At 30.9% G+C, this 27,104-nt stretch overlaps 1 protein-coding gene, 1 long non-coding RNA gene and 1 pseudogene across 19 annotated transcripts; 2 read left to right on the plus strand and 1 right to left on the minus strand.

Moving 5' to 3' along the window:
- Window positions 1-1,887: 1,887 nt before the first annotated feature.
- On the plus strand, window positions 1,888-4,919 carry LOC146887903 (uncharacterized). The gene is made up of 4 exons (XR_003603299.2): window positions 1,888-2,000; window positions 2,458-2,581; window positions 4,550-4,620; window positions 4,719-4,919. It is a non-coding gene; the product is annotated as an uncharacterized LOC146887903 (long non-coding RNA).
- Window positions 4,920-5,085: 166 nt separating this feature from the next.
- On the minus strand, window positions 5,086-6,139 carry LOC146887904 (uncharacterized; annotated as a pseudogene).
- Window positions 6,140-7,207: 1,068 nt separating this feature from the next.
- LOC114178168 (uncharacterized) lies at window positions 7,208-26,791 on the plus strand. 18 transcript variants are annotated; one of them, XM_085670902.1, is made up of 11 exons: window positions 7,210-7,565; window positions 10,740-10,767; window positions 10,957-11,142; window positions 11,773-11,863; window positions 11,943-12,053; window positions 12,407-12,439; window positions 12,558-12,639; window positions 13,319-13,363; window positions 13,852-13,954; window positions 16,488-16,550; window positions 19,431-26,791. In XM_085670902.1, exons 1-6 carry the CDS (start codon window positions 7,353-7,355, stop codon window positions 12,423-12,425), a joined length of 648 nt encoding a protein of 215 aa, XP_085527028.1. In that variant the 5' UTR covers window positions 7,210-7,352; the 3' UTR covers window positions 12,426-12,439; window positions 12,558-12,639; window positions 13,319-13,363; window positions 13,852-13,954; window positions 16,488-16,550; window positions 19,431-26,791. The 18 variants fall into 18 exon arrangements, with proteins under 18 accessions (XP_085527033.1, XP_085527029.1, XP_085527028.1 ...); XM_085670900.1 differs by having other exon boundaries at window positions 7,211-7,565; window positions 12,558-12,652; XM_085670911.1 differs by having other exon boundaries at window positions 7,215-7,565; window positions 11,943-12,019.
- Window positions 26,792-27,104: the final 313 nt, after the last annotated feature.

A 27,104-nucleotide genomic window follows, 5' to 3' on the forward strand; every position in this document is an offset into this window, starting at 1 on the left:
AAGAGAGACATCAAATAAAGAAGTAAAAAAAAAAAACAACAGAGAGGCAAAACTTGATTTTTAAATGTTAACAAAGTTTTTTAAATATAAATAATAACATAAAAATATTTTTTCAAAAAATATATATAAGAAAAAAAAAAAGAAGCTGGTGGAGCCGTGGCTCCCCTGTCATAAGAGGTCCGCCTCTGATTTGAGTCACAATCTAAGGAGGGACAATATTGCTCCATTTTTACAAAAATTATGACTAAATTAAAATTAAAAACAAATATAATGACTAAATTGAATCATTTTAACACATGACACAAAGTGACATGTGTACAAAAAATTACAAACAATTTTTTTTAACACCATTTGGTCAAACTAACGCAATGATCAAATTAAATTATTTTTAAAAAAAGCAATACCAAATTGAAACAAAACAAAAACCGAAGGACCAACACTAATTAACAAAAATAAGAGCAAAAATAAGAGAAAAAAAGTAATTTAATTTCTTTTTAAGAATATGTAATCGTAGACATTCTGGTGTAATCTATAAATGTTTAAAAAATATTTCAAATCCTATAATTTATGATATTAAATATCAATGTTTTTATATTTTTAAAATTATAATAATTACAAATTTGTATGAATTGTATTTTAAATTATACATCCTAAAATATAAAATAAATAATATATTTTGAATTACATAATTTAAAATATATATTTATATTTCAGAGTACAAATTTTCATTAAAGATTATTATATTATGAATTGTACAGTAATATAAATTTATATTCTAAAATATATAATTCAAAATATAAATTTATAAATTATACATTTGAAAAAGATGAGTGCATATTGTCTCCATGCCTCTGCCAAAATCTCAATTATAAATGTTTTTCTTGTACAATCCGTACATTATTCATACTGCAACACCAAAACAAGGTTAAAAATAATTTCATATACTGAAATTAGTTAGAACAACAACATAACCGTTTCTTAGTGAAATCGATTCCATTTTCCTTTGTTTTGTCATATAATCGATTCAATCACAATATAACCAATTCTCATCGTGTTAACCTAAATCATGCATTCTCCGACCATCTTCTTTAACTACCATATAAGTTTACAACACTTCTTACAATAGTGTATGCATGTGAAAATAACGAGATTTAAACAAAAAAATATTATTGTGAAAACAGGTGTACTCTCTGATAACTCATCTCAAACGAGATTGAAAAAAAATCACCATCTCACTAATTGACTATTTCTCTCACTTTCAAATATGCGGATATGACAGACAAATATTACCTACAAATCCGTTGCTCATAATCATTTTTAACCGTCAATGACCGGAAATGAAACGGTGTTAGTGATTTAAATGATTATTCTTCCAGTAATTTAATAAAAATACACACCTAATACAATTTTCTTTTTACTATTTTAAATATTATTGAGAAAAATAAATAAATTTCCTTGACTTCCAATCGTAAATATTTTCAAATTTTAACGAATTTATATATTTTGGTGAAATAAAATACAATAACATGATAATACAAATGCAAAAATAGTTAAATTTGATACGAGTAGAAATATAATATCTCATTTCAAAATAATATAATAAAACAATGTAATTTCTCGATTCCAGTCACATTTTGTATTCACAAAGTTAAAATAAATATGGAAAACTAAAAACTCATAAATTATAAATACACATAGTCAATAGTTAATATAATATAATCATACATTAATAATAATTTATCAACCACTTACAGAAGTAATGTATAATTTAAATTTTTTCTTAATCTTAACTGTTTAAATACGATTTTATTGTCCGTATTATATTTTATATGTAATAAAATATTGATAAGTTAGAAGGCTTTATAATAACAATAATAATTCGAAATTGTTTCTTTACCTCTAAGTCACCTACAATACGGTCGAAGCTCACGAGTCAGACACGCAATCTGTAACACTGCCCACAAATCGACGAATCGCATGAAAATGGCCACCACCATCAGGTCCGTTTTCTAATTTTGGATTTCTTTTTTCTTTCTTTCTCTCTTATCGTTGAAAGATGATTATTGGCTCCACAGTCATGGATAGCTCTTTAATCCAAATATCAAGTAGAAAAGAGGGGCGTTTTTGAATCGATCTTCGAGTATGAGAATGTTTCGTTTGAATCGATCTTTGAGATATGAGAACATGACAACTAATATGGACAAGATTGAGGAAATACTTTATGTAATTTAATGTGTTTGCGTGCATCTTATAAACCTAGGTTTTTATAACGTTTTGTTTTGTTGTTTAACGGCTTTCTTGACTATACAATCTATTGATGGACTGTTGAAAACCATTTATTTATATGGATTATTTTGGATTATATTCATAATATTTCATACATTTATATTCATCTTTTGCACTTTCTTTCCTTTAGGAATTCAATTTGACAAGAATAGTCCGTTTTTCGTTTTTCAGTTTATCAAGATTAGATGGATAACAATCATTGGAGACCTAATCAAGGTACTGAAGCCAATATGGATAGCAGTGATTGGAGAGGTGGACTGCAGCAAGAGTCACGCCAAAGAATTGTCAACAGAATGTAAGATTTAGTCGTAATATTGTCGCACTGATTTTTACTTTTGTTCATAATTTCATAGATTTTTCCGTGCGGACTCTGGTCTTCCTTCCAAGTGATAAATGAATGTATATGAAAGAGCATCAATAACAGCGTCATATTGTGTAATTGTAATCCTCTGATGCAAAAAGATATGAAATATATGCTCGAATGTCTGGCGATTAGGTTAACAAAATAATTAAATGGGTTCATTTTTCCTTCAAACGAATATTTAATAAAATATTTCTTTTATTATTGGTTTTAATGTCATAATTAAAGTGTAGGGATGAGGTTTAGCATGTCAGCGTTGCACATGCTCATTGATGTGTTAGTGGGACAATTTTGTTAAAATCATTTGTGCCTTGTAAGATCGTATCATTTTACATGTCAAAGGTCCTGCGCAAGCTGAACTTATTGAGGGTAGGATCACTCTGGTGATGTGATTTACCAGGTTGAAATTATTAACTTTTATGAATTGTTTTGAATTATTTCTATCATGTTAAAAATTTTATTTCTCTCTCTAGTTGTCTATACATTTATGATTATGAATTTTCAATTTAAGTTTTTCTAATGATGTGAGTTTTTTTTCTTTACCTATGTTCTTTTAATGCATATGTATTATTTATAATTATTATTAGGTTGAAATTTAAGATCTTATGATTCGAGTTTCTAGCTTTCCATTCCCTCTTGATTCTAGGTAGTAACTAGAGTTTAACAACTTTGGAGTAGTCATACTTTGGTGTTGACCATGATATCACCGAAAAATAGAAAGTTTTTCAATTTTTGGTGTTATTGCAGAATGTGTTAGAATGAACTTTTGCTATTGTGGGTGCATATTTAGATATCTTAAGGGAGGAGAGCTGAGTTTATTTTTTCTATTTGCTGTTATTATTTTTCACGCACTATCATTACTCTCATTTGGTGTGTTTGGTTGGAGGTTACTGCCATTATTTTCACAGAGGAGCATGTTTTTCTTTGCATACTAGATTTAGGATTGTGTATTTTGCTCTTAAATAGCTTATACATATTTTCTCTTCATAGAGAATGTGTGGCTGATGGATATTTAGTGGAAAACTATAGTACTATTAGTAGATTTTTTTTTTCTCTTATGTTTTTGATAGAGTTCATATATGCAAAGGAAACTTAAATGCATACGAAACAAGACAACAATTGGAGTTGAATCTTATCCTTGCGTTAAAACTTGAAATCATTTCTTGAGAGGCTTGAATCAATGACACTAATCACAAGATCAATATAGAACAGGAACAAGTGTAGGATCTAGAATTCTATACTAGAACAATGTAGAATTCAAGCTAGCCAAATAAAATCATTAACAAGAACATAACTATGGATAGAAATGGATTAGGATAGAGTTGAAATAAAAATTATAGAGCATAAGGACATGAACACAAATTAATGGAGAAAAGGTGGAGGAGGAGAATACTTAAATGGTGGAAGAAACTGGTCTGCTACTTGAACTTGAAGTTCCATCTTCATCTTCATGATAAGCAACAAGGAAGAGTAATCACTTGGACTACTAAAAATCAAGATAAAACTCATGGATGAGAACTACTCTCACAATTGCTTCAAACTCTCATTTTTTCATATATTTTAGAAGTTATTTTCGAAAGAAAGGCATTGCTATACTTAACCACTCATGCTAGCCTTGGCTGAGAATATTACAGGGAAAAGAGAGGGAAATTCGAAAATTTAAATTTAAATCTGCTGCTTGCACTCCATTTCTGATATCCATTCTACTATATTTGTTTTTTGTTTTGAATATGTGTATGATTTCAGTAAGGTAATTTTTACATTTTAACGAGCTTATAACATTATGGGATTGTCTATTGACCATAAGTTTTCTATAATTTGTATTATTTAGTTATTAAATCGCTTTTCTTCATCTTCTATAGAATGACACGTTAAACTGACATCTTTCTGTTTCTGGTCAAGAGGGATTGCATGAACTTTAGAAGATTGCTCAATGGTTTGAAGAGAAGATTTTTACTGCTGCAACAAGCCAGGTACGTATTTGATTATAGATTTATCAATTTGTGATTATGTTTACAATTACATTCAATATGAAAGATTGATTGCTTAATGGGATATTCCCTTATTTCAGTCTGATTATCTATGGAAAATATCATTGAAGATGCTTACAATGGAGACTAAATCCCACATCTCATACACTAAATGAAGAGTAGCCATATCCGTATCTGTTTTTCTGATAACATCATAAATATGGGCAGTAAAAGCAAGTATATAGTCAACCTTCATCCACCAATTATCATTCAATAAAGTTTCTTTGACTGTTCGTGCATTATCAACATTATCCTCTTTGTAATCAGACCATTCATTACTAATTACCATCTGTTGGAGTCCTCTTTTCAAGGTTCTAAATCTTTTAAGCATGATGATGGTTGAAGCAAATCTCGTTGGAGCAACAGAAAGAAACTTCAATGAATTGAAGTTATTAAACATTGATAATCTCATAGAGTGCCCCATAATGAAGTTTTTAATAAATGTAGCATCATCAGCAATCTGTGAGATCCAATAAAATTCTTCATAAAGATCACTATTTCTTTCTGTATTTTTTGCCGCACAAATATTTTTCAATGCAAGATTCAAGGTGTGCACTACACAAGGAGTCCAATATATTGAAGAAAATTCTGATTCTATGATCATACCTGCTGCCTTACATACTGCTGCATTGTCTGTGATAATTTGTACCACGTTTTGTGGTCCAACTTCCATAATTACATCTCTCATGTGTTTGGCAATAAAATCCTTGTCTTTTGTCTCACCAGATCCATCTATTGCTTTCAAAAACATTGGTCCACTCTCATTGATAGCCATAAAATTGATAAGAGGTCTTCTTTGAGGGTCGCTCCATCCATCGCTAACAATTGTCACACCTTTTGGCTTCCATGAATTCTTTATAGGTTGCAGAAGATTTTCTACATGAGCTCTTTCTTTATTAAGCAGTGGACCTCTCAATTTATTATATGATGGTGGTACATATCCACTAAGGTTAGAAGTATTGGCAGCGTAAGAAAAGGCACTCCTATAATAAGGACTTCTTGCGAGATGAAATGGTAATCCTGAAGAATAAAACATCCTTGCAATTTCACAATCAAGAGCATCTCTAGCTTGAATGTTGAAAGAAGCTTCTAGAGGACCCTTGAGTTTTTGGTGAACACCACCACTGCTTGTCTGCTTTCTTTCCTCGGATACAGGTGGTAGAGAGACCTTTTTCTTCTTTGAATTTTCAATTTTCAAAGTTGCTTCATTATCCAATCTTTTAAGCTCAGCAAGTTTTGTCGGATTCACTTTTGGACAAACTCTAACCCCTTCTCCCTTAATTTTTAAGAGATGAGCTCTCACTCGAGTGTAAGATCCATTAAATTCAAAATCACACAAACTACAGTTGACCATATAATTTCCACCACCAGGAGTTTTTCTTATCTTTGTAAAATATCTCCAAAGGGGTTTTGTTTCATCTTCTTGTTCAATAGCTTGATTAGGTCTACTCATCTTAATTTCCTATAATAAAATAAATTGAAAATACAAAATTTACTTAATATTTAAAATTTAAAAATAAAACCAAAGTATATAATTTAAATAATTTTTATACATAATATATTTATAAAATTAAATTCAAAATATAAAACTTATAATTTTATGTTTATAATTTAAATTATAAAATAAATTAAAATTATGTAATGCATATGTATTGAAATTTGAAATTAAAAACTAATAAAGTATCATGTATAATCTAATAATAATATAAAATATAATTATCTATAAAATATAATTATTTATAAAATAATATATTTTTAAAGTAATGTTAAATTATTAAATTATTTTATATTGTTAAAAGAACAAGGAACATAATACTCTCACATGTATAAGTTATAGCAAATATGATGGATGCATAGAATGACATTAAGTATTAAAAAAGTTAAATTATTAGCATTTAATGGATGAATTTAATAAGTAGAAAAAAAAGAGGGTGTGGATAAAATTTAATATAGAAGGCAAAGAATTTAATAGATAGAAGGAGAGAAGACGTAAAGAGTACTTACCTTTTTCTACACACTTCTTCTTCTCAGTATTTACTTTTTTCTCCTGCTCAAAATATATCTCTTTTTATTCTTCTATCCGAGCTTCTTCCTTCTTCCTCTAAGAGCTTTTTTGCAATGACTATGTGTTTCGCTCACTAAATCTCAACGTTTCTTTCTTTTACCTCTAACTGATTTCTTTTTCTTTGTATATTTTGTAAGTCTCTATATGTATTTATAGAACATATATAAGGTTTTTGTTATTAAAAGATGAGATATAAAGATATTCAAATAGATATATTTAAGGATTATTTTGTTAAAATTTTTAGTTTTAATTCTATATAATTTATTAAGATTTTTAGTTAAGATTATTTATATATTTATCTTTATTTTTTTATATATAAAGTAATTTATTTATATTTATTTGAAATATGGAACATGTATCTAGTAATTTATTTATATTTATTTACGTATAAAAAATGAAAGATGTTATAGATTAAAATTAATTATAATATAATATATTATATAATGATAAAAGAAGTTAAAATCTCTTTAAATAAAATATTTTAAGAAAATTTTAGATAAAGTGAAAACTGAACAGATGTATTTCTTTTCAGATTTTTTTTTGTTTTGCTTAACTTTCCCTTTCCTATCTTCTATCTTCCCTTCTCCTCTCCGCGAATTTGGTTGCAACTATGCAACAGACAACTCTGCAAGGCGTCCGCGTTCCACTTTTTCAGCAGCACAAACGTCTCTTTTCTGCATCCAGAGAGAAGGCCGTGTCCGGCAAAAACAAAGCTTCCGACACCGCGTCGTGTGCGCTTCCGGCAAGTGTCCGTGTCCGGTGCGCCTCCGACGCGGGGAAGCGTGGCTCCGACGCCGTGTCGGAGCTTCATAGACTGATCCAGGTTAGTTTTTTATGACTTTGGCATAGTGGCTATATTCACATTCTAACGTGATTTGACTTGGAGTTGTTTCAAGTTCAGCTTAAGTTGTTGGGACTGTCTTGTGTCCTATTGGTGCGAGGTATCGTTAACATTTGATTTTTGTCTCTTGGTGTTACATATGATCCTGGTAGTTGTTTTTGAAACACTGTTCCTTTTAAACACTGTCTTGTGTCCTATTGGTGCGAGGTATCGTTAACATTTGATTTTTGTCTCCTGGTGTAACATATGATCCTGGTAGTTGTTTTTGAAACACTGTTCCTTTTAAACTTTTCCATTGATATTAACTTTTTAAATTTACCTGTTAAGAACATTGCAATGTCTGTATCTAAAGCCGTTGTTGACTTGCAATTTTGGTTTCCTTTGCCATTCTTGCTTTTTGCCATGGCGATTTTCGTATCTAAAGAGAAATTTATTTTTAATTGTTTGGTTTGAATTTGAACACCAAATACATGTATGTTTTTTTATTTTTTATTGGATTAGATTGTATGTGGATTTGAACTAAGTGATTGATTGCCAAAAGATAAAGGATGCGAGTATTATATCTTACATCAGGAATCTTTTGTTAATCTTGAGTTTAAGCCTTCGACCAAAAAGGGCACATTGAAATTACAAATCTAGGTGTTGGCTGAGTAACCGTTTGACCAAAATTGATAGGGCAAGGAAGATGGGCCTAGACACTCACAATAAGCCTAAGGTTTGGAGGGTGCATGAAAGGAGGAAAAAGGGTGTGAAAAGTAGTGTTGTGGTGGCAAAAGATGTAACCGAATCAATTAAGGAATGAGAGGGATAGGGAGAATATGGGGAAGTAAAATAAGAGGTAGTGGGGAGAGAAAAAAATCCGGTTAGGAGTGGGAATGTTGTTTCCTTGAAGGAGCTTGCTCTGTGTTAGTAGGATTGTTAACCCTACTGTATTTCTGATACATTTTTGAATAATAATATGGACAATACAAATTACACAAAAAGGAAAAATGTGATGAAATGCTTAATTTTTGAAAGTTCAAAAAGGTTGAACCACATTGTTAACTTTTGATTCCCTCTGAAGGCCAACTTGTATCCATTATTACAGGTAGTTTTGCTTGTTCATACAATTGCTTTCTTTTTTTGGACCTTTCTTGCTTGCTTAATAGCTTTTTGGTAACTTCAACTTCTTGTTATGTTGCAAAATTCCAATTGTGTGTTGTTAGCATTCATTTGGATCTTGATATTATACTTTAGTTTTTTGTTGGTTTCTCTGTCTTAGCCAATCACTGTTTATTTAATAGGGCTTGTAATTCCATATCAAGTTCACAATCCTGGGCAACAACATTCTATTCCTATGCCTAATCAATCCCAGGCGCGCTAACAACTTATGCAAAATAATATTGTCGCACTGATTTTTACTTTGTTCATAATCCCATACCATAGATTGTTTCATAGATCGCCCCATTCAACCAGCCAAGACACTGAAAACACAACAAAGCAATGAATCATAGTAAAATTGAAATTGAAATGATTGAAACAAAATTGAATTATAGTCATCTAGTTAAAACTAAATTTTCTTTGAATTATTTTTGAATTACTATATGAATTGTTTGAACTATTACCAATGGACATAAGATTATGAAATTGAAGTAGTTTTACTTCAAGAAATATATAGCTTTTCTTTTATGTACCTTGTTACCAACCAGAAAAGGCCGATCTCATTGGCTTTATTTTAGATAGATATTTTCTTCCATATTTTTTGTCTGGCTCCTATTTTTCTTACATTTCTGTAGATTTGATTCTAGGATGTCTAACTACTTATGTTGTTTGTAAAATAAATCAAATCATGCATTTGTATTCAATGTAAAAGATAGAACTTCGGTACAATGCACACTTCAAACATAAAACGGAATAGATAAATTCTGATGTGATTTTATATGAAAAAAGAATTAATCTTAAGTAGTTATTTATGGCACAAAAGTTCAAGATAAGTAAAGCAACATAGGTTCTTATTCAGTAGTATCTAAGCTAAACACCAAAGGAGACTTTATAGCTATAACGTCTCCTTTGGTGTAATCTGATCTAGCAATAACTATAGCTATAAAGTCTCCTTTGGTGTTATCTGATCTAGCAATAACTATAGCTATAAAGTCTCCTTTGGTGTTTAGCTTAGATACTACTGAATAAGAACCTATGTTGCTTTACTTATCTTGAACTTTTGTGTCATAAATAACTACTTAAGATTAATTCTTTTTTCATATAAAATCACATCAGAATTTATCTATTCCGTTTTATGTTTAAAGTGTGCATTGTACCAAAGTTCTATCTTTTACATTGAATACAAATGTATGATTTGATTTATTTTACAGAGAACATAAGTAGTTAGACATCCTGGAATCAAATCTACAGAAATGTAAGAAAAATAGTAGCCAGACAAAAAATATGGAGGAAAATATCTATCTAAAACAAAGCCAATGAGATCCGGAATTTTTTGGTTGGTAACAAGGTACATAAAAGAGAAGCTCTTTATTTCTTGAAGTAAAACTACTTCAATTTCATAATCTTATGTCCATTGGTAATAGTTCAAACAATTCATATAGTAATTCAAAAACAATTTTGAGAAAATTTAGTTTTAACAAATGACTATAATTCAATTTTGTTCAATCATTTGAGTTTCAATTTTACTATGATTCATTGGTTTGTTGTGTACCAATCTTACCTGAGAAACATCTAGTACTAAAAGAGCACCCCACACCAACCTAATACTTTAGGTACCAATCTTTTGCTAACCTCACATTTCTACTCAACACGTTCCTAACCTAACAAATACTATGCCTGCAAAGAATCTCAAATAAAAGTAACCAATATCATGTTAGTCAATGTGTAAAACAAAATCCTTGAGTGTAAGCTCATTGACACTAGCATTTCACCTAATCAAGCTTCAACTCAAATTGCTTCAGTCAATTTTTGAAAATTATTTGCCACACTCCAGCATCATTTTCTTCAAAAATTAAACCAAAAACACACATGACCTAAAATCAAAGCAAAAGTGAAAACATAAACCAAATGAAATCAAAACAAAAACGAAAAAAAAAGACCCCATTGATTTCGTTACTTTGTTCTCCTTTCCCACCCTTTTCGTTTTGATATTATCTCTGTTTTTTTCTTTTTCAGGCTCTTGTATCTGGATGTTCCGCAGGAGGTTTAGATACTATTATATATTGTGATGAATTTCGGGAATTGTTTGCTAGAACCACAAGAGTAAAATAGTAGATTCTGCAGAACTATGAGGAGAAAAATGTTGTAAACAAAATCTGCAGTGAGGCATTGGTGCTTTCTCTTTGACGATATCCTCCCTTAATTGACACAAGTTGCAATCTTTTATTTGCAGTTCATCGGAGGATGTGCAAGAGATGTGGCAACATGAGGCGATTGGCTTGCTCCACCTGCAAAGGAACCGAGTCTATTAGAGAAGGGGGATTACTTGGTATGAAGCCTGTTAAGGATTTATTTGAAACACTTGATAACACTGAATCACAGGTGAAGCAGATAGCATGTGTAAAATGTGAAGACAAAGGTTATTTTTCATATCCTAATTGTTCTGATCTATAATCATTGTGGTTTATCTTCTCCGCCTCCAATTATAACAATGTGAATTATGCTTATAACTCCTCATACGTGCATTTGTTTGGTGTGTAGAAGACAATAACAAATAGTGAAGTGATAATGTGGGAGCAATAATTCTTATTAATAAAACTTGAATAACAGGGTTAGAAAATTTTGACAAAGTATTTTTAATAGTATGAATTTTAAGCTCTTTTCCATGTGTCAATTTAGAGCTCTGATTTTGTGGAAAAAGCTGTGGACCTAGCAGCTAGAGTATTAATAGCATTCAAATTCATTGATTTTATTTTTATTATATTAATTATATTAATACTATAACACTTTTTCTTTTTATATAATTTCTTTGTCTTGTGAAACTGGTCCATAATAGAACAAAATCTGTTAATAGTTAATTGAATGTTTTTCATATTGATGTTTGAATCTAAATGATGAGAAACATTCATAAACTATTGGAGTTCTTTGAGTTACTCAGACCACTCTAACTGAATTCCTATTCAATGACAATTATTTGTTGCGGCTGAATTATTTCTTCCTATACTTTTCTGAGAATATTTTTTTACTTGTGTTTGTATCCATTGGCAAGTGCATATGAACTTGCTAAACATAGAGATGGTCGTTGGGAATGGGCAATTGCCCCAGGTGTCTCACCATCATCAAGATATCAGCATGCAGCGGTTTGATTCAATCTATATTATTTTATTCACATTTTTCTTTAGTGGCTGCATCACAGAGTTATGCGTAATATATTTTCAGTAACAGGGAAAAGTATTCTGCATACAAGTTACTCCAAATATATAGGCACATTTTTTGTTGGATTCAATTTTCTCCAGGTAGTTGTTGCTGTAGAGACTGGTGGTGCATTAGGTGAATTTGGTCAATTCACAATTATATAATGTCGTTTTCTAGATTTTATTTCTGTATTTAAATTACTCCAGATTACTAGATTGTTTGTTTTAATGGAAATAAACAAGGAAATTGTTGTGTCAATGTGAGTTTATTGTGACAAATGGAACATAAAAGGAGGGGAAAGAATATAAAACTATTTTTAATACTGAAAGATTTCTTGCAATGATTGATTGATTAATTTTAAATGGGGCTGCACTAGAATCAAATCAATTGCACGGTGTTTTGAACTATGTGGTTGGGTTTCTTTGTTACAATCTTGTTGCAGAATTTTGATGAGGTCTAGGCTACTTACGGTCTTTTTCTTGTTGCAGAATTTTGATGATGTCTTGATTCCTGAAGACCATGTAAGTAGGAGCTATAATGACACTTACTATGTAGACCCTCAGACTGTTTTAAGATGCCACACAAGTGCTCATGAGGCAGAATTATTGAGAAGTGGTCACACTCATTTCCTTGTTACAGGAGATGTTTATCGTAGGGATTCAATTATTTGCAGCAACAGACTTAAAGAAATGCCTTGAGGGTCTAGCAAGTCATTTATTTGGTATTTTGAAATGGTCGGTAGACATACTTCATTATTAGTTGCTGCATTTTAATATTAATGAGGCTTTGTAAGATGAATTAGTTGAAGCGAAGAAACTAATTAATTTAAATCTTGTAGATACTTCATCTTTATTGCACATGTCAATGCATGCATTTTGTATTGTTCAAAAACACTCTTCAAATATTATTTAGTGTAGATATTTGCTTTATGACTTTTGACTTAGTGGTGATGGATGTTCTGGAAATATCCACTTCGAGGGTAAGGTTGTATACGTTTGACCTCTCTAGACCTGACACTGATAGGAGTTCTGAGCTTCCCTTTATGTTTTAACCAGTTCCAAAATTTATTAAAAATTGTAGGATAATATAAAAAAAATACATGTGCATAATTCATAGTCTTCCCTAGTGCAGTATTTGGATACAAAGGACAGGGGAAGAGGGATTCTAATGGAAAGCACGAGTGTGTTAATGAAGAAATTTACCAGTATATACTTAGAAGAGTCAAATGAAGCTATTAGTTTAGGAGTAATTTGTTCTAATTAGTCAAAGGAAGAAACCACGTGTTGTGACCACACAAATTCATGATGTAGTCATCTTGAGATTCACAATGTTATTTGTTTAGTTCTTTTTGTAATATCGTCTCTAATGTATTGCTTCCTTTTTTATTTTTTTATATACAGTTTTCCAAGGGTCAATTGGGAGTCAAATTTAAGCCATTTTCAAAGGTAACAGCTACATGTCTAAATGGCTGCCTATACTTGGCTCATTTGTAATAACTTTTTTCCGAGTATGTTCACGTCTAGGAATATCTCTTATTCTTAGTCCTTAATGTGTCCTGCAATTGAAACTAGAAAGCTAGATGAGAAATATTCATGTGATTGAAAGTTAAGATGGTCTACAGTTAGCTGTAGACTTATATTTTTCACGGCTCTACTGCATTACTATGTTAAAAGCCTTGTAATGATTAAATTTGGGTAGTTAGTTATTTTATACTAATAACAAATTTATTGTCGTGAAATGATATCCATCTTCTATGTATTATGCTAAGAAGGCATTTAACTAAGTAATCTTTCCTAGATCTTGTCATTTATGTTCTCAGCATGTCTGTCTTTATTTTTATCTTTAGTGTTGAAGAATTTATATTTTTATTTCAATGGACACCTTGCTAAAATCTTGTTAGAACATTCTAATTCTTTTATGTTTATCTTTGAAGTATCCTCCTTGTTACAAGGACATGAGTTTCTGGATCAGTGAATCATTTACTAAACAATCTATGTGAAGTGGTCAGAGGGATAGCAGGGGATCTCGTAGAGGAGGTACATCTTTGAATAATTTGGCAGAACTTCTTTGCGACATTAAAACATTTGTTTGCATTTGTATTTAGCGGCTTTCTTTATGTTCAATGGCAACAAAGTGTGTATGAAATTAGCTGATCTAGTGTCGTTGACCCCGTTGACAATAATTTTGGACGCTGCATCTTTGGCTTTGCAATAAATCATCAAATTACCATACCCATATTATAAACCTACTAAAATCATTCAACCAGAAGCTTAAAACTTCACTTGCCACAATATTTATAGGCTGAAATTGATATGAAAAGGAAAAATGGAGTTCTGCTTTAGGGAATAAGTTGCCAAACCAAAACATTAGAAATGGCCTGTGCAATTAACATCTTGAATTGACAAACAAAGGCCATAACATGTATCTTAATTCGATGATAGACTACATAGCGGCAGCGGCTATACTGCTGGATCAGATGGAGATTCCTTAGTAGGCCTTAAGCAAGACTGGTGCATTATGAGGAGTTTATGAGAGAAAAAAGAGAAAGAAGAAGGAAGATAATTAAGGAGGTGTTGATGTGCGATACAGACCCAAATAATATTAAGTGAACTTGACAGCTTCAAATAAATGTAGGACCTAGTTGAGGGCATTATGTTCATCATTTTACGAAATATACACAGTTGTTAAGATAGGGAAAACAACTAAAATAGTCACAACTCCACCTTTATTAAAAGCTAAGTAGTAAAATGTGGCCGGTTAAGATCTAAAATTTCAGTTGTTCATTGAAAACTAAATGCTCTGGTTGAAAATAGTAAAATGCCGAGTAATCATGGGAATTTATGTATTCTTTCATTGCTCTGGTTGTGTATTGGTGTTTAAGCCTTTTTATTTGAATATCAACGTTGATAACCCCTTTATAGATTGCTGATTTCTGTTAATCCATTGTTCTTCTTTGACCTAAGTAGTTAAACTAGGATTGATAACCTTGGAGAAATTGTCTTTGTAGATTTGAGTGTATACTATATGACTTTTATGCTTGTTTGGTTTTAGCAAATAGAAAACTGGTGTTATTTTTGTCCTTTTTCAGTATTTTAGCATCTTCTATAGATTGTTATTATTATAATTATTAATAGAACTTGATTTTATGGCAAGTGGTTAGAGTGTGACTCTTGAAATTGGCAGGTGTTGCAGTTGAACTTAAAGTTAATGATAACAGTGAATTAGTTAAAGTTAATGATAACAGTGAATTAGTTAAAGTTAATGATAACGGTGAATTAGTTAAAGTTAATCTTACATAGATACCCCTTATCAGTTACAAACCTAAAGCATCCAAGTCTTGTGCTTCATCTGGTATCAAAACAAACTGGTTTCCTTTGTTTAAGATTTTTATAGATTAGGGGATTTGAATCTATAGTGAAATTATATCCATTTCACGTGTTTTCCTATATTATAAGAATTAGATTTTTTTTTTTTCATTTATGTTTTTTAAGTTGTGTAGAGTATATCCTCGAAATTTATGGAAACCTTGGATAATTAAAACTAGATTTTGTCTAATAATGCAATATAAGAGAAAAAAGTTAATTATAGAGTTAGTCTAATAATTAATAAATACGTTTTGGCATTTTAAAAATATTTTAAATAATTTTTGGTAGTTTTTAATTGTGAAAATATGATCTATTTTATAGTGATTTTTAACCGTCAAAATATGATATATTTTGTATTGGTTTTTAACCGTAAAAATATGATAAAATATAATCAAGTTAGGCTACATTTTGTAGTGGTTTTTAACCACTATAATATTTTTTTTCTTTTCTGACAACAATACCAACGAGTAAAATATTTTTGACATGTGTAATTGTGACGGTTATTTTAATGGTAAAAAATTTCATTTGTGACGATTTTTGACTGTTAAAACTTGTAATTTTAAGCTTCACAAATAACCATTTTTTTTGTAGTACTGGATGTAAAAATCTACTTCGTAAATCAAATATATTACCCTCTAAACGACTATCATGATAATTAACATTCTCATAATTAAAATGAGACAGTATAATTTCTCATAAAAAGATGAAATTTAGGTCTATTTTTTAAGGTTATGACTGAACCCTTGCCATTGAATGGACTGTGTAAATCATAGTATTCATTTATGGGTAAGGTCATTTTAAAGACTGAAGCATAACGACATTCATCTTCAGCCTTCAGGCAAATTCGATAACATTATAGGATAAGATAGGATAGTGAGTCCTCTTGGATATGTGCTTTTTCTTCACTGTAAGTAGCTGCTGGCCTACTAACCTTAGGATAAAACAATTTTTTCCCTAAAGAAAGGGTGTCAACATTGGGAGGTTTATTTTTTCTAAATAAATGGTGTTAACTTTGGTTAGTGTATTTTCTCGCCCCCTTTCCTAATTTATTTATTTTAATTTATACATTTTCTTGCAAATCTTGAATTTATTACTTTAGGTTCTTCCAATTTAGGATTCTAATTCATTTTCCTGCACTTCTAATTCATTCCATTATGTGTCTAAACTTCTTGTAATTTAGAAATTTTGTTGGATTTGGCTGCAGGTGCGGTGAGAAGCAATAAAAAGGAAACAAAAGTGGAACAAATAATTATGTTCTTCAGATAAGGTAATTTGTAATTCTGTATGAATAAAATTGTTATGATATATTATGTTTGCTAACTATGTAAGTGTAATTGTATGGTTAGAATGGTGTAAGAGTGTGACGATGAATTAGTTAGTGAATCTTGAAGTGAAATCATATCGCTTAAGCAAAAAATTGGTTGTGTTGAGTGTGAATTTAGGGATAACATAACATTAATTGATTTTTTAATATATGTTAATCATTATAAGAGTATGTCAGCTAATGCAATATCTTTGGTTGTGCTAGAGAAATTAGACTTGGTGAGTTTATTTCCCTTAAAAGTTTGACATGGTAGGAGTAATTAGAAAATAGAGGTTCTCGTAATTTTTTTTTTGCAGATTTAATGATGATTTTTTTTTCATAGTGATGCCTGCAAAAAATTATTATGAAATGAATTTCACTTATGTATTATGTTTATATTTAGTCTATTAGAGGATGATAGCTATCTTAATTTTTGTTATAACTAGAATTTATGTAGAATAATTGAGTGCTTGATTTCTAGTGAATGGCTTTTGAAAAATTAGGTATGAGTTTTTCAACTTCGAATTGTTTTGGAAAGATATGTTATGTCTTGTAGCCTAATTATGATGAATTATTATGCTAGTTAGGAATTTAAGTGTGATTGTATGATTAGAATTATGGAGTACGATGATGTAGTTAGCAATTTAGTTAATCTTCGAGTGAAACATATCAATTAAGTGAAAATGTGGTTATGTTGAACATGGTTTGATGACCACATAGCTTTGAGTGTTGTTTTTAAAATGGGCTACTCCTAATAAGATTCCAATATGCTGTATTTGCAATTACGTGTGAGTAATTAGTCTTGGTTAATATTTTTTTTCGAAATGTTCGACATGTTTGGGTAATTAAGAAATAGAGGTTTTTGTATCAATATAATGTTGATTCTTTTCATACCCGTGCTTACGAAAAAATTGTTGAGATAAATTTGACTTATGTATCGTTTAAAATGTTTCTATTTAGTGTAATAGAGGATGGTAGTTTGGTTAATTTTCGGTTGGATTAGAATTATGTAGATTAATTTTCAGCCAACTTTGTAGGATGTATTGGGAATTAAATATGAATTCTTGAACTTAGGATTGTTTTATCAATATATCTGTTATATATTGCTCATAATTGTGATGGGTTTCTATGTTGGTTAGGAATGTTAGTGTTATTGTGTGATTAGAATTGTTTTGTAATATGATGATATAGTTATTAGTAAGTGAATGTTCTAGTGAAAAAAACACATGATTTGAGCAAAAAAATTGGCCATGTTGAACATGAATTTAAGAATGAAATAACTTGTATAGACAATTGTTAGTAGTATGTAAATTCTCTCAAAGCGATATCTATAATTGTGTGTTAGTAATTAGAGTAGATCAATATTTTTCACTAAAGGTTTTACATGTTAGGTGTAATTAGAAAACAAAAATTCTTGTAAACCTTTTTAGTAGATTTGATGGTGTTTCTTAGTGACGCTTGTGGAAAATTATTATGAGCCAAACATGGTTCATGTATGGTTTGGAATTTGTTTATATTTAGTGTAATAAAGGATGATAGCATTGTTAATTGCCGTTGGGGGTTAGAATTTATTTAGAGTAATTGAGTGTTGAAATTCTAGTGAAATATTTTTTGTTGATTTAGCCATGAGTCTTGAACTTAATATTGTATTAATAAAAAAATTGTTATGTCTTGTTTGCTTAATTGTGATGTAGTATTATGTAGGCTAAGTGTGTAAGTGTGATTGTATGATTAGAATTGTGTAAGAGTGTGATGATGCAATTAATGGATTAGTTTATGGATTAGTTAATGAATCTCGAAACAAATTTATATCACTTGAGCAAAAAAGTGTTCGTGTTGAATGTGAATTTAGGGATACCATAGCTAACTTATCTTTTAATATATGTTAGTCATTATTAGATTACATTAATTCTGTTAATGTAATATCTATGATTGTGCTTGAGAAAATAAACCTGGAGAGTTTATTTCTCTAAAAGTTTGACAAGGTAGGAGTAATTCAAAAATAGAGGTTCTCATAAATATTTTTTGTAGATTTAGTGATGGTGTTTTTCTTAGTGATGCTTGTGGAAAATTATTACAAGACAAAATTCACCTATGTACTGTTTGACATATTTTATATTTAGTCTAATAGAGGATGATAATTGTGTTAGCTGTTGTTGTAAGTAGAATTTATTTCATTTGAGTGCTTTTATTTTGCATATTTGAGTTCTTAATTGTTATTAGTTCATTAGCAAGTTCATAGAGTTATGTTTTCATTATATTTGCTTGAGTTTCATATTCTATCTTTTGATTCTAATAGGTTTCTTTCCATTTTGATGTGCTTCTTATTCAAGTGCAACATATGTGTTGAAAATATGTTCTAGTGGTTTTTTTCTGGTGTTGAAAAATTATTGAGAAAAGTAGAAAAGAAGTTCACGAACAAAAAGAGCAAAAGAAAAAAATGATCAAAACAAGTGCACTAAAACCACTACTACCTTCTTTTGGATGTTTATTTTGCTTGCATTTGAAATTTGAAACTACTTTGAGGCTGTAAAATGGACTTTCTAGAACTATTGGTCTCAGTTTTGAGCTAAAAGAGTGACTATATGCACCATTAGCGATCAACCAAAGAGATAAATAAGCATCCTCTTTATTCAAGTTGTTTTTGGTGTTGTTCATTCATTTTAGTACATTTCTTTAGGTGATTCTCTTTGTTTGCTTAACCTTGGTTCTCTTTGTTTCCTTCTTGGTACTCTTGGTTTTGTCATACAAACTATCCCTTTGAAGTTAACCTTCTTTGTTTTTAAGCCTTTTCTTGATTTCTCTTCTTTGAGGTGAAATAACTTTTGCTTGTTTTATGTGTAGACTTTCTTTTGAGGTGAAATAACTTTTGAGGTAGCATCTTTGCGGTGGAAACCTAAAGGAGACTTGAAACCTTAGCGAAAGAGACAAGAAAAGGATGAGAGAAACACTTGGAAAGAAAAAGATGCGCACTTTTTATTTATTTGAGTTGTAACTTTTACTTGTTTTACTTCTTGTAATTTTGGCCTAATTAGGTGTCTTGGGGGAGCCTTTGGTGTTCAATCCCATCTCCTAATTAGACCCTTAATTTCTTATAGTGAAGCGCATCTTAGTTGGTAAGTGCTTTGAAGGTTCTAAGTGCCTTCTAGTCTTTCCATTAGGCCGCATAGTTTAGCTTATTTGCTTTCCTTTTTGCTTAAAGTTTAGGGCTTTCAAACGTAATTTCTTTTGACAAGTTTGGTGCAAGATGATAAAGGGGAGTTTTTCAATCTTTGAATTTTTCTTAATTTAAAATTAATTCATCTTTCTCAATTTCAATTTTTACTAACTTTTTCAAATTCACTTCCTCTTTAAACTCTTGACTAGACTTTTCAAAATCACACTTTGAGTTGTTACCTTCTAGGTTACAATTAGCTTAAAGTAGAAAAGGCATTTTTGTGAAGTGCCTTAATTAAAATAACGTCTTCTTTTATTCTTTCATTTAGATATATGTTGTTTGTGCTACACAAATCTTTTGAATTTTTGGTTGATGATTATTGTATATAGATTTTTGATACCTGGGGAATGATATGCAGGTTGATCAATGATAAGAAAAAGGTCTTGTCATAGAGAAACATGAAGATTTGAGGATGAATCTTTTTTTAAGTTTGTAGAATTAGGGTTTTGCTTTTTCTTTTTGAGATATGTAGGGCTTCCTAGGTTACAAATAGGGTGTTTTCCATGTAAATCACTTTTCAATTTGAGTATTGCTATACAGTGAATTATATGTCATATTACTTATCTTAGGTAATTAAGGTTAGATCACTTCTCTTAAGTTTCTTTTAGCCACAATTCCTTAAGAGTTTGTCCAAGCATCTCCTTCCTTTAGTCATAGAGTTTGGCATTACATCAAAACCACCATATGCCAAACATATTTTCAACATCATCAAACTTCTTCAAACCTCCAGCCTTTTTGGAGCCTAACCTTGTGTGAGTTCTATAGATTGAAAAAGTTTATCCCATCACTCTCACTAAGGGGTTGCTTTCTAGGTATAACTATTCAAGTATCAAATGAAACAACAATGGTTTATGAGCCTCATTTTGTGTATAAAAAATTGCTTTGTACTTCGTATGAATTTGATCGCATAAAATATATTGCTTTATACATTCTAAAAATCCAAGTTATAGGTGTGACGCTAATTTTGAAAGCCCTATATAACTTGAGTTGGGTATACTCCCTAGATGAGACTGGTGAATAACACTTTGATTTTTTTGGTACACAATGCAAGTTCCAAAAAGGTATATTTTTGGTTGTTCCATCTGGAATTCTTGAATTGCACTTTGATTTTCTTGGTTCACTGTGCAAATTTCGTATGGATATATTTTTAGTTGTGCCACCATAAATAGAATTGTCAAAGTGACTTTTGACTTTCTCTGTCCGCAATAAAATTTTGATGTGCCCTTTGTTATTCGAACTGTTGATGAATTACTTGCTTGTCTTTTGATGGTTTAATGTGCCAAAGTAGAAGGATTTCGGATTATAAGTTGAGTTCACATTTATTTGTTTTGAAAATGTGAGTTAAGTATGGATCATGACTTTTATTCTTCGTAAATTTTTCATGCACATGTCAAAATTGTACCTTTAAAATGTTTCCTGAAGCTCTTTGTATCGATAGTGGTTAACAATTGCGCCTCCAATTTTCAAAGTCCTTTAACTTGGGTTGATATTGTGCCTCCAATTTTGAAAGCCCTATAAAGTTACATATATTCCTAATGCAAATTTCAAATGGTTATATATACGAGTTGTTACTTCTAATTTCGTGCGAGATGAAAGCTTAATTCCGTTTGTGGCTATTTTTTGAGTCCTAATGATGTCAGGATATTACTATTCAAATATTGGCTCTGAAACTTGGGTGTGCATCCACATTGAGATTGATGGAACACAATTTGAATTACTTATTCTTTATAGTACGGATAGAGGATGGTTTGTGAGAGCAATTGACATATTAGAATTGGGCTATATATTGATTTTATGAGTATTAAAAATTGCTTTGTACTTCGTATGAATTTGACCGCATAAAATATATTATTTCATTCATTCTAAAAACCCAAGTTGTAGGTGTGACGATAATTTTGAAAGCTCTATAAAACTTGAGTTGGGTATACTTCCTAGACGGGACTGGTGAATAGCACTTTGATTTTTTTGGTACACAGTGCAAGTTCTAAAAGGGTATATTTTGGGTTGTCCCATGTGGAATTCTTGAATTGCACTTTGATTTTCTCGGTGCAAATTCCGTATGGGTATATTTTTAGTTGTGCCACCATAAATAGAGTTGTCAAAGTGACTTTTGACTTTCTCTGTCCGAAATAAAAAATTTTGATGTGCCCCTTGTTATTTGAATTGTTGATGAATTACTTGCTTGTCTTTTGAAGGTTTAATGTGCCAAAGTAGAAGGATTTCGGATTATAAGTTGAGTTCACATTTATTTGTTTTGAAAATGTGAGTTGAGTATGGATCATGACTTTTATTCTTCGTAAATTTTTCATGCACATGTCAAAATTGTCCCTTTAAAATGTTTCTTGAAGCTCTTTGTATCGATGGTGGTTAACAATTGTGTCTCCAATTCTGAAAATCCTATAAATCGAGTTGATATAGTGCCTCCAATTTTCAAAGTCCTTTAACTTGGGTTGATATTGTGCCGCCAATTTTGAAAGTCCTATAAAGTAACATTTATTCGTAACGCAAAATTCAAATGGTTATATATATGAGTTGTTGCTTATAATTTCGTGCGAGATGAAAGCTTCATTCTGTCTGTGGCTATTTCTTAAGTCCTAATGATGTCGGGATATTACTATTCAAATATTGACTCTGTAACTTGGGTGTGCATCCACATTGAGATTGATGGAACACAATTTGAATTACTTATTCTTCATAGCAAAGGTAAGGGATGGTTTGTGAGAGCAATTGACATATTAGAATTCGGCTATATATTGATTTTATGAGTATCAAAAATTGCTTTGTACTTTGTATGAATTTGATCGCATACAATATATTGTTTTATTCATTCTAAAAATCCAAGTTGTAGGTGTGACGCTAATTTTGAAAGCCTTATATAACTTGAGTTGGGTATACTCCTTAGATGGGACTCGTGAATAGCACTTTGATTTTTTTGGTACACATTGCAAAATCCAAAAGGGTATATTTTCAGTTGTCCCATGTGGAATTCTTGAATTGCACTTTGATTTTCTTGGTTCACTGTGCAAATTTCATATGGGTATATTTTTAGTTGTGCCACCATAAATAGAATTGTCAAGATGACTTTTGCCTTTCTCTGTCCGCAATAAAAAAATTTGATTTTACCTTTGTTATTCGAACTGTTGATGAATTACTTGCTTGTCTTTTGATGGTTTAATGTGCCAAAGTAGAAGGATTTCGGATTATAAGTTGAGTTCAAATTTATTTGTTTTGAAAATGTGAGTTGAGTATGGATCAAGACTTTTATTCTTCGTAAATTTTAATGCACATGTCAAAATTGTCCCTTTAAAATGTTTCCTGAAGCTCTTTGTATCGATAGTGGTTAACAATTGTGCCTCCAATTCTGAAAGTCCTTTAACTTGGGTTGATATTGTGCCTCCTATTTTGAAAGCCCTATAAAGTTACATTTATTCCTAATGCAAATTTCAAATGGTTATATATATGAGTTGTTGCTTATAATTTCGTGCGAGATGAAAGCTTCATTCTGTCTGTGGCTATTTCTTGAGTCCTAATGATGTCCGGATATTACTATTCAAATATTGACTCTATAACTTGGGTGTGCATCCACATTGAGATTGATGGAACACAATTTGAATTACTTATTCTTCATATTAAGGATAGAGGATGGTTTGTGAGAGCAATTGACATATTAGAATTGGGCTATATATTGATTTTATGAGTATCAAAAATTGCTTTGTACTTCGTATGAATTCGACCGCATACAATATATTGTTTTATTCCTTCTAAAAATCCAAGTTGTAGGTGTGACGCTAATTTTGAAAGCCCTATATAACTTGAGTTGGGTATACTCTCTAGACGGGACTGGTGAATAGCACTTTGATTTTTTTGGTACACAGTACAAGTTCCAAAGGAGTATATTTTCGCTTGTCCCATGTGGAATTTGTTGGTATCGCGCAGCGGAATGTTTGAGCGTGCAGACAAAAACTAAGAGGAGGGTGAATTGGGTTCTTAATAAAAATTGTGCTTTTAATATTTTCCCTTTTTGTATCAAAGATCAATTAAAAATCTTTCCTTTATTTTAATAAACACAATAAAATAAAGAGAGTAGAGAAGAGAAAATTGCACAAAGTATTTATACTGGTTCGGATCAAAAGACCCTATGTCCAGTTGTTAATCTTTCAAAAACGAGATTAACTAAATCACTAAAATAAACCAAACTTACAATCAATGATAAGAAAGATTAGGGTTTAGAAAACACCTCTCTTGAATCACACAAGAGATGAAGACACCTCTCTTGAAATCCACAAGGGATGAAAACACCTTCCTTGAATCACACAAGGAATGAACACCTCCTTTGAATCCCACAAAGGATGATCGGCTTCTCCTAGCAACAGCAGCAGCACTCAATCACTCAAGATCCCACTTGATGAAAGTTATCGCTCTACCCACACTAGGTTTTTCAAAGCCTTTCCACAGAGAGTTCTCAAGTACTCAGACTTCTCTAACTTCTGTATTTTATAATGAAAGCCTACCACTCTATTTATAGAAGCCTATTTAGAAATTAGGTTAAGAATATGAAAAGTTAAGTCGCAACTGCCATAAATAATCGATTATCATAAGTGATAATCGATTATCACAGAAACTTTTATGAAAATATTTTTCTTGCTGTGATAATCTATTATCAGTCAGGATAATCTATTATCAGCAGGTGATAATCGATTATCAGCAGTGATAATCGATTATTCCAGAGGCTTTTCTCAAAAATCAGTTTTAATTGAGATAATCGATTATCACTAAGAATAATCAATTATTCCAGTGAGTTTTGCAAATATATAAAATTCTCTTAGTGCTCTACTACATGGGTTTTGCCTTTTGACTCTTGACATACTAATTTAACTATTTCAAATAACATACACATATTACAAAACCTAAATAACTAAACCCATAAGTCTTCAATGTATCTCTTGAATCGAAGCATTCTTTTAAGTCTTCAACATTTTTTTCATGCATCATCATCAAGTCTTCCATACTTTTTCATAAGTCATCATCATCATCAAAACTCCTTATTGGAGGAAGATGTTCATCTTCTTCTTTTTGTCAACAGAATTCTTGAATTGCACTTTGATTTTCTTGGTGCAAATTCCGTATGGGTATATTTTTAGTTGTGCCACCATAAATAGAGTTGTCAAAGTGACTTTTGACTTTCTCTGTCCGAAATAAAAAATTTTGATGTGCCCCTTTTTATTTGAATTGTTGATGAATTACTTGCTTGTCTTTTGAAGGTTTAATGTGCCAAAGTAGAAGGATTTCGGATTATAAGTTGAGTTCACATTTATTTGTTTTGAAAATGTGAGTTGAGTATGGATCATGACTTTTATTCTTCGTAAATTTTTCATGCACATGTCAAAATTGTCCCTTTAAAATGTTTCTTGAAGCTCTTTGTATTGATGGTGGTTAACAATTGTGTCTCCAATTCTGAAAATCCTATAAATCGAGTTGATATAGTGCCTCCAATTTTCAAAGTCCTTTAACTAGGATTGATATTGTGCCTCCAATTTTGAAAGCCCTATAAAGTTACATTTATTCGTAATGCACATTTCAAATGCTTATATATATGAGTTGGTTCTTATAATTTCGTGCGAGTTGAAAGCTTCATTCTGTCTGTGGCTATTTCTTGAGTCCTAATGATGTCGGGATATTACTATTCAAATATTGACTCTGTAACTTGGGTGTGCATCCACATTGAGATTTATGGAACACATTTGAATTACTTATTCTTCATAACAAGGATAAGGGATGGTTTGTGAGAGCAATTGACATATTAGAATTGGGCTATATATTGATTTTATGAGTATCAAAAATTGCTTTGTACTTCGTATGAATTTGACCGCATACAATATATTGTTTTATTCATTCTAAAAGTCCAAGTTGTAGGTGTGACGCTAATTTTGAAAGTCCTATATAACTTGAGTTGGGTATACTCCCTAGACGGGACTCATGAATAGCACTTTGATTTTTTTGGTACACAGTGCAAGTTACAAAAGGGAATATTTTGGGTTGTCCCATGTGGAATTCTTGAATTGCACTTTGATTTTCTTGGTTCATTGTGCAAATTCTGTATGGGTATATTTTTAGTTGTGCCACCATAAATAGAATTGTTAAAGTGACTTTTGACTTTCTCTGTCCATAATAAAAAATTTTGATTTGCCCCTTTTTATTCGAATTGTTGATAAATTACTTGCTTGTCTTTTGATGGTTTGATGAGCCAAAGTAGAAGGATTTCAGATTATAATTTGAGTTCACATTTATTTGTTTTGAAAATGTGAGTTGAGTATGGATCAAGACTTTTATTCTTCGTAAATTTTTCATGCACATGTCAAAATTGTCCCTTTAAAATATTTCCTGAAGCTCTTTGTATCGATAATGGTTAACAATTGTGCCTCCAATTCTGAAAATCCTTTAACTTGGGTTGATATTGTGTCGGGATATTACTATTCAAATATTGACTCTGTAACTTGGGTGTGCATCCACATTGAGATTGATGGAACACAATTTGAATTACTTATTCTTCATAGCAAGGGTAAGGGATGGTGTGTGATAGCAATTGACATATTAGAATTGGGCTATATATTTATTTTATGAGTATCAAAAATTGCTTTGTACTTCGTATGAATTTGACCGCATACAATATATTGTTTTATTCCTTCTAAAAATCCAAGTTGTAGGTGTGATGCTAATTTTGAAAGCCCTGTATAACTTGAGTTGGGTATACTCCTTAGATGGGACTCGTGAATAGCACTTTGATTTTTTTGGTACACATTGCAAATTCCAAAAGGGTATATTTTCAGTTGTCCCATGTGGAACTCTTGAATTGCACTTTGATTTTCTTGGTTCACTGTGCAAATTCCATATGGGTATATTTTTAGTTGTGCCACCATAAATAGAATTGTCAAAGTGACTTTTGCCTTTCTCTGTCCGCAATAAAAAAAATTTGATTTTACCTTTGTTATTCGAACTGTTGATGAATTACTTGCTTGTCTTTTGATGGTTTAATGTGCCAAAGTAGAAGGATTTCGGATTATAAGTTGAGTTCAAATTTATTTGTTTTGAAAATGTGAGTTGAGTATGGATCAAGACTTTTATTCTTCGTAAATTTTAATGCACATGTCAAAATTGTCCCTTTAAAATGTTTCCTGAAGCTCTTTGTATCGATAGTGGTTAACAATTGTGCCTCCAATTCTGAAAGTCCTTTAACTTGGGTTGATATTGTGTCGGGATATTACTATTCAAATATTGACTCTGTAACTTGGGTGTGCATCCAC

This window comes from Vigna unguiculata, chromosome 3, assembly GCF_037176805.1.
Source record: "Vigna unguiculata cultivar grain cowpea cultivar isolate G323 ecotype 2 chromosome 3, ASM3717680v1, whole genome shotgun sequence".
In the NCBI taxonomy this organism is placed as follows: domain Eukaryota; kingdom Viridiplantae; phylum Streptophyta; class Magnoliopsida; order Fabales; family Fabaceae; genus Vigna; species Vigna unguiculata.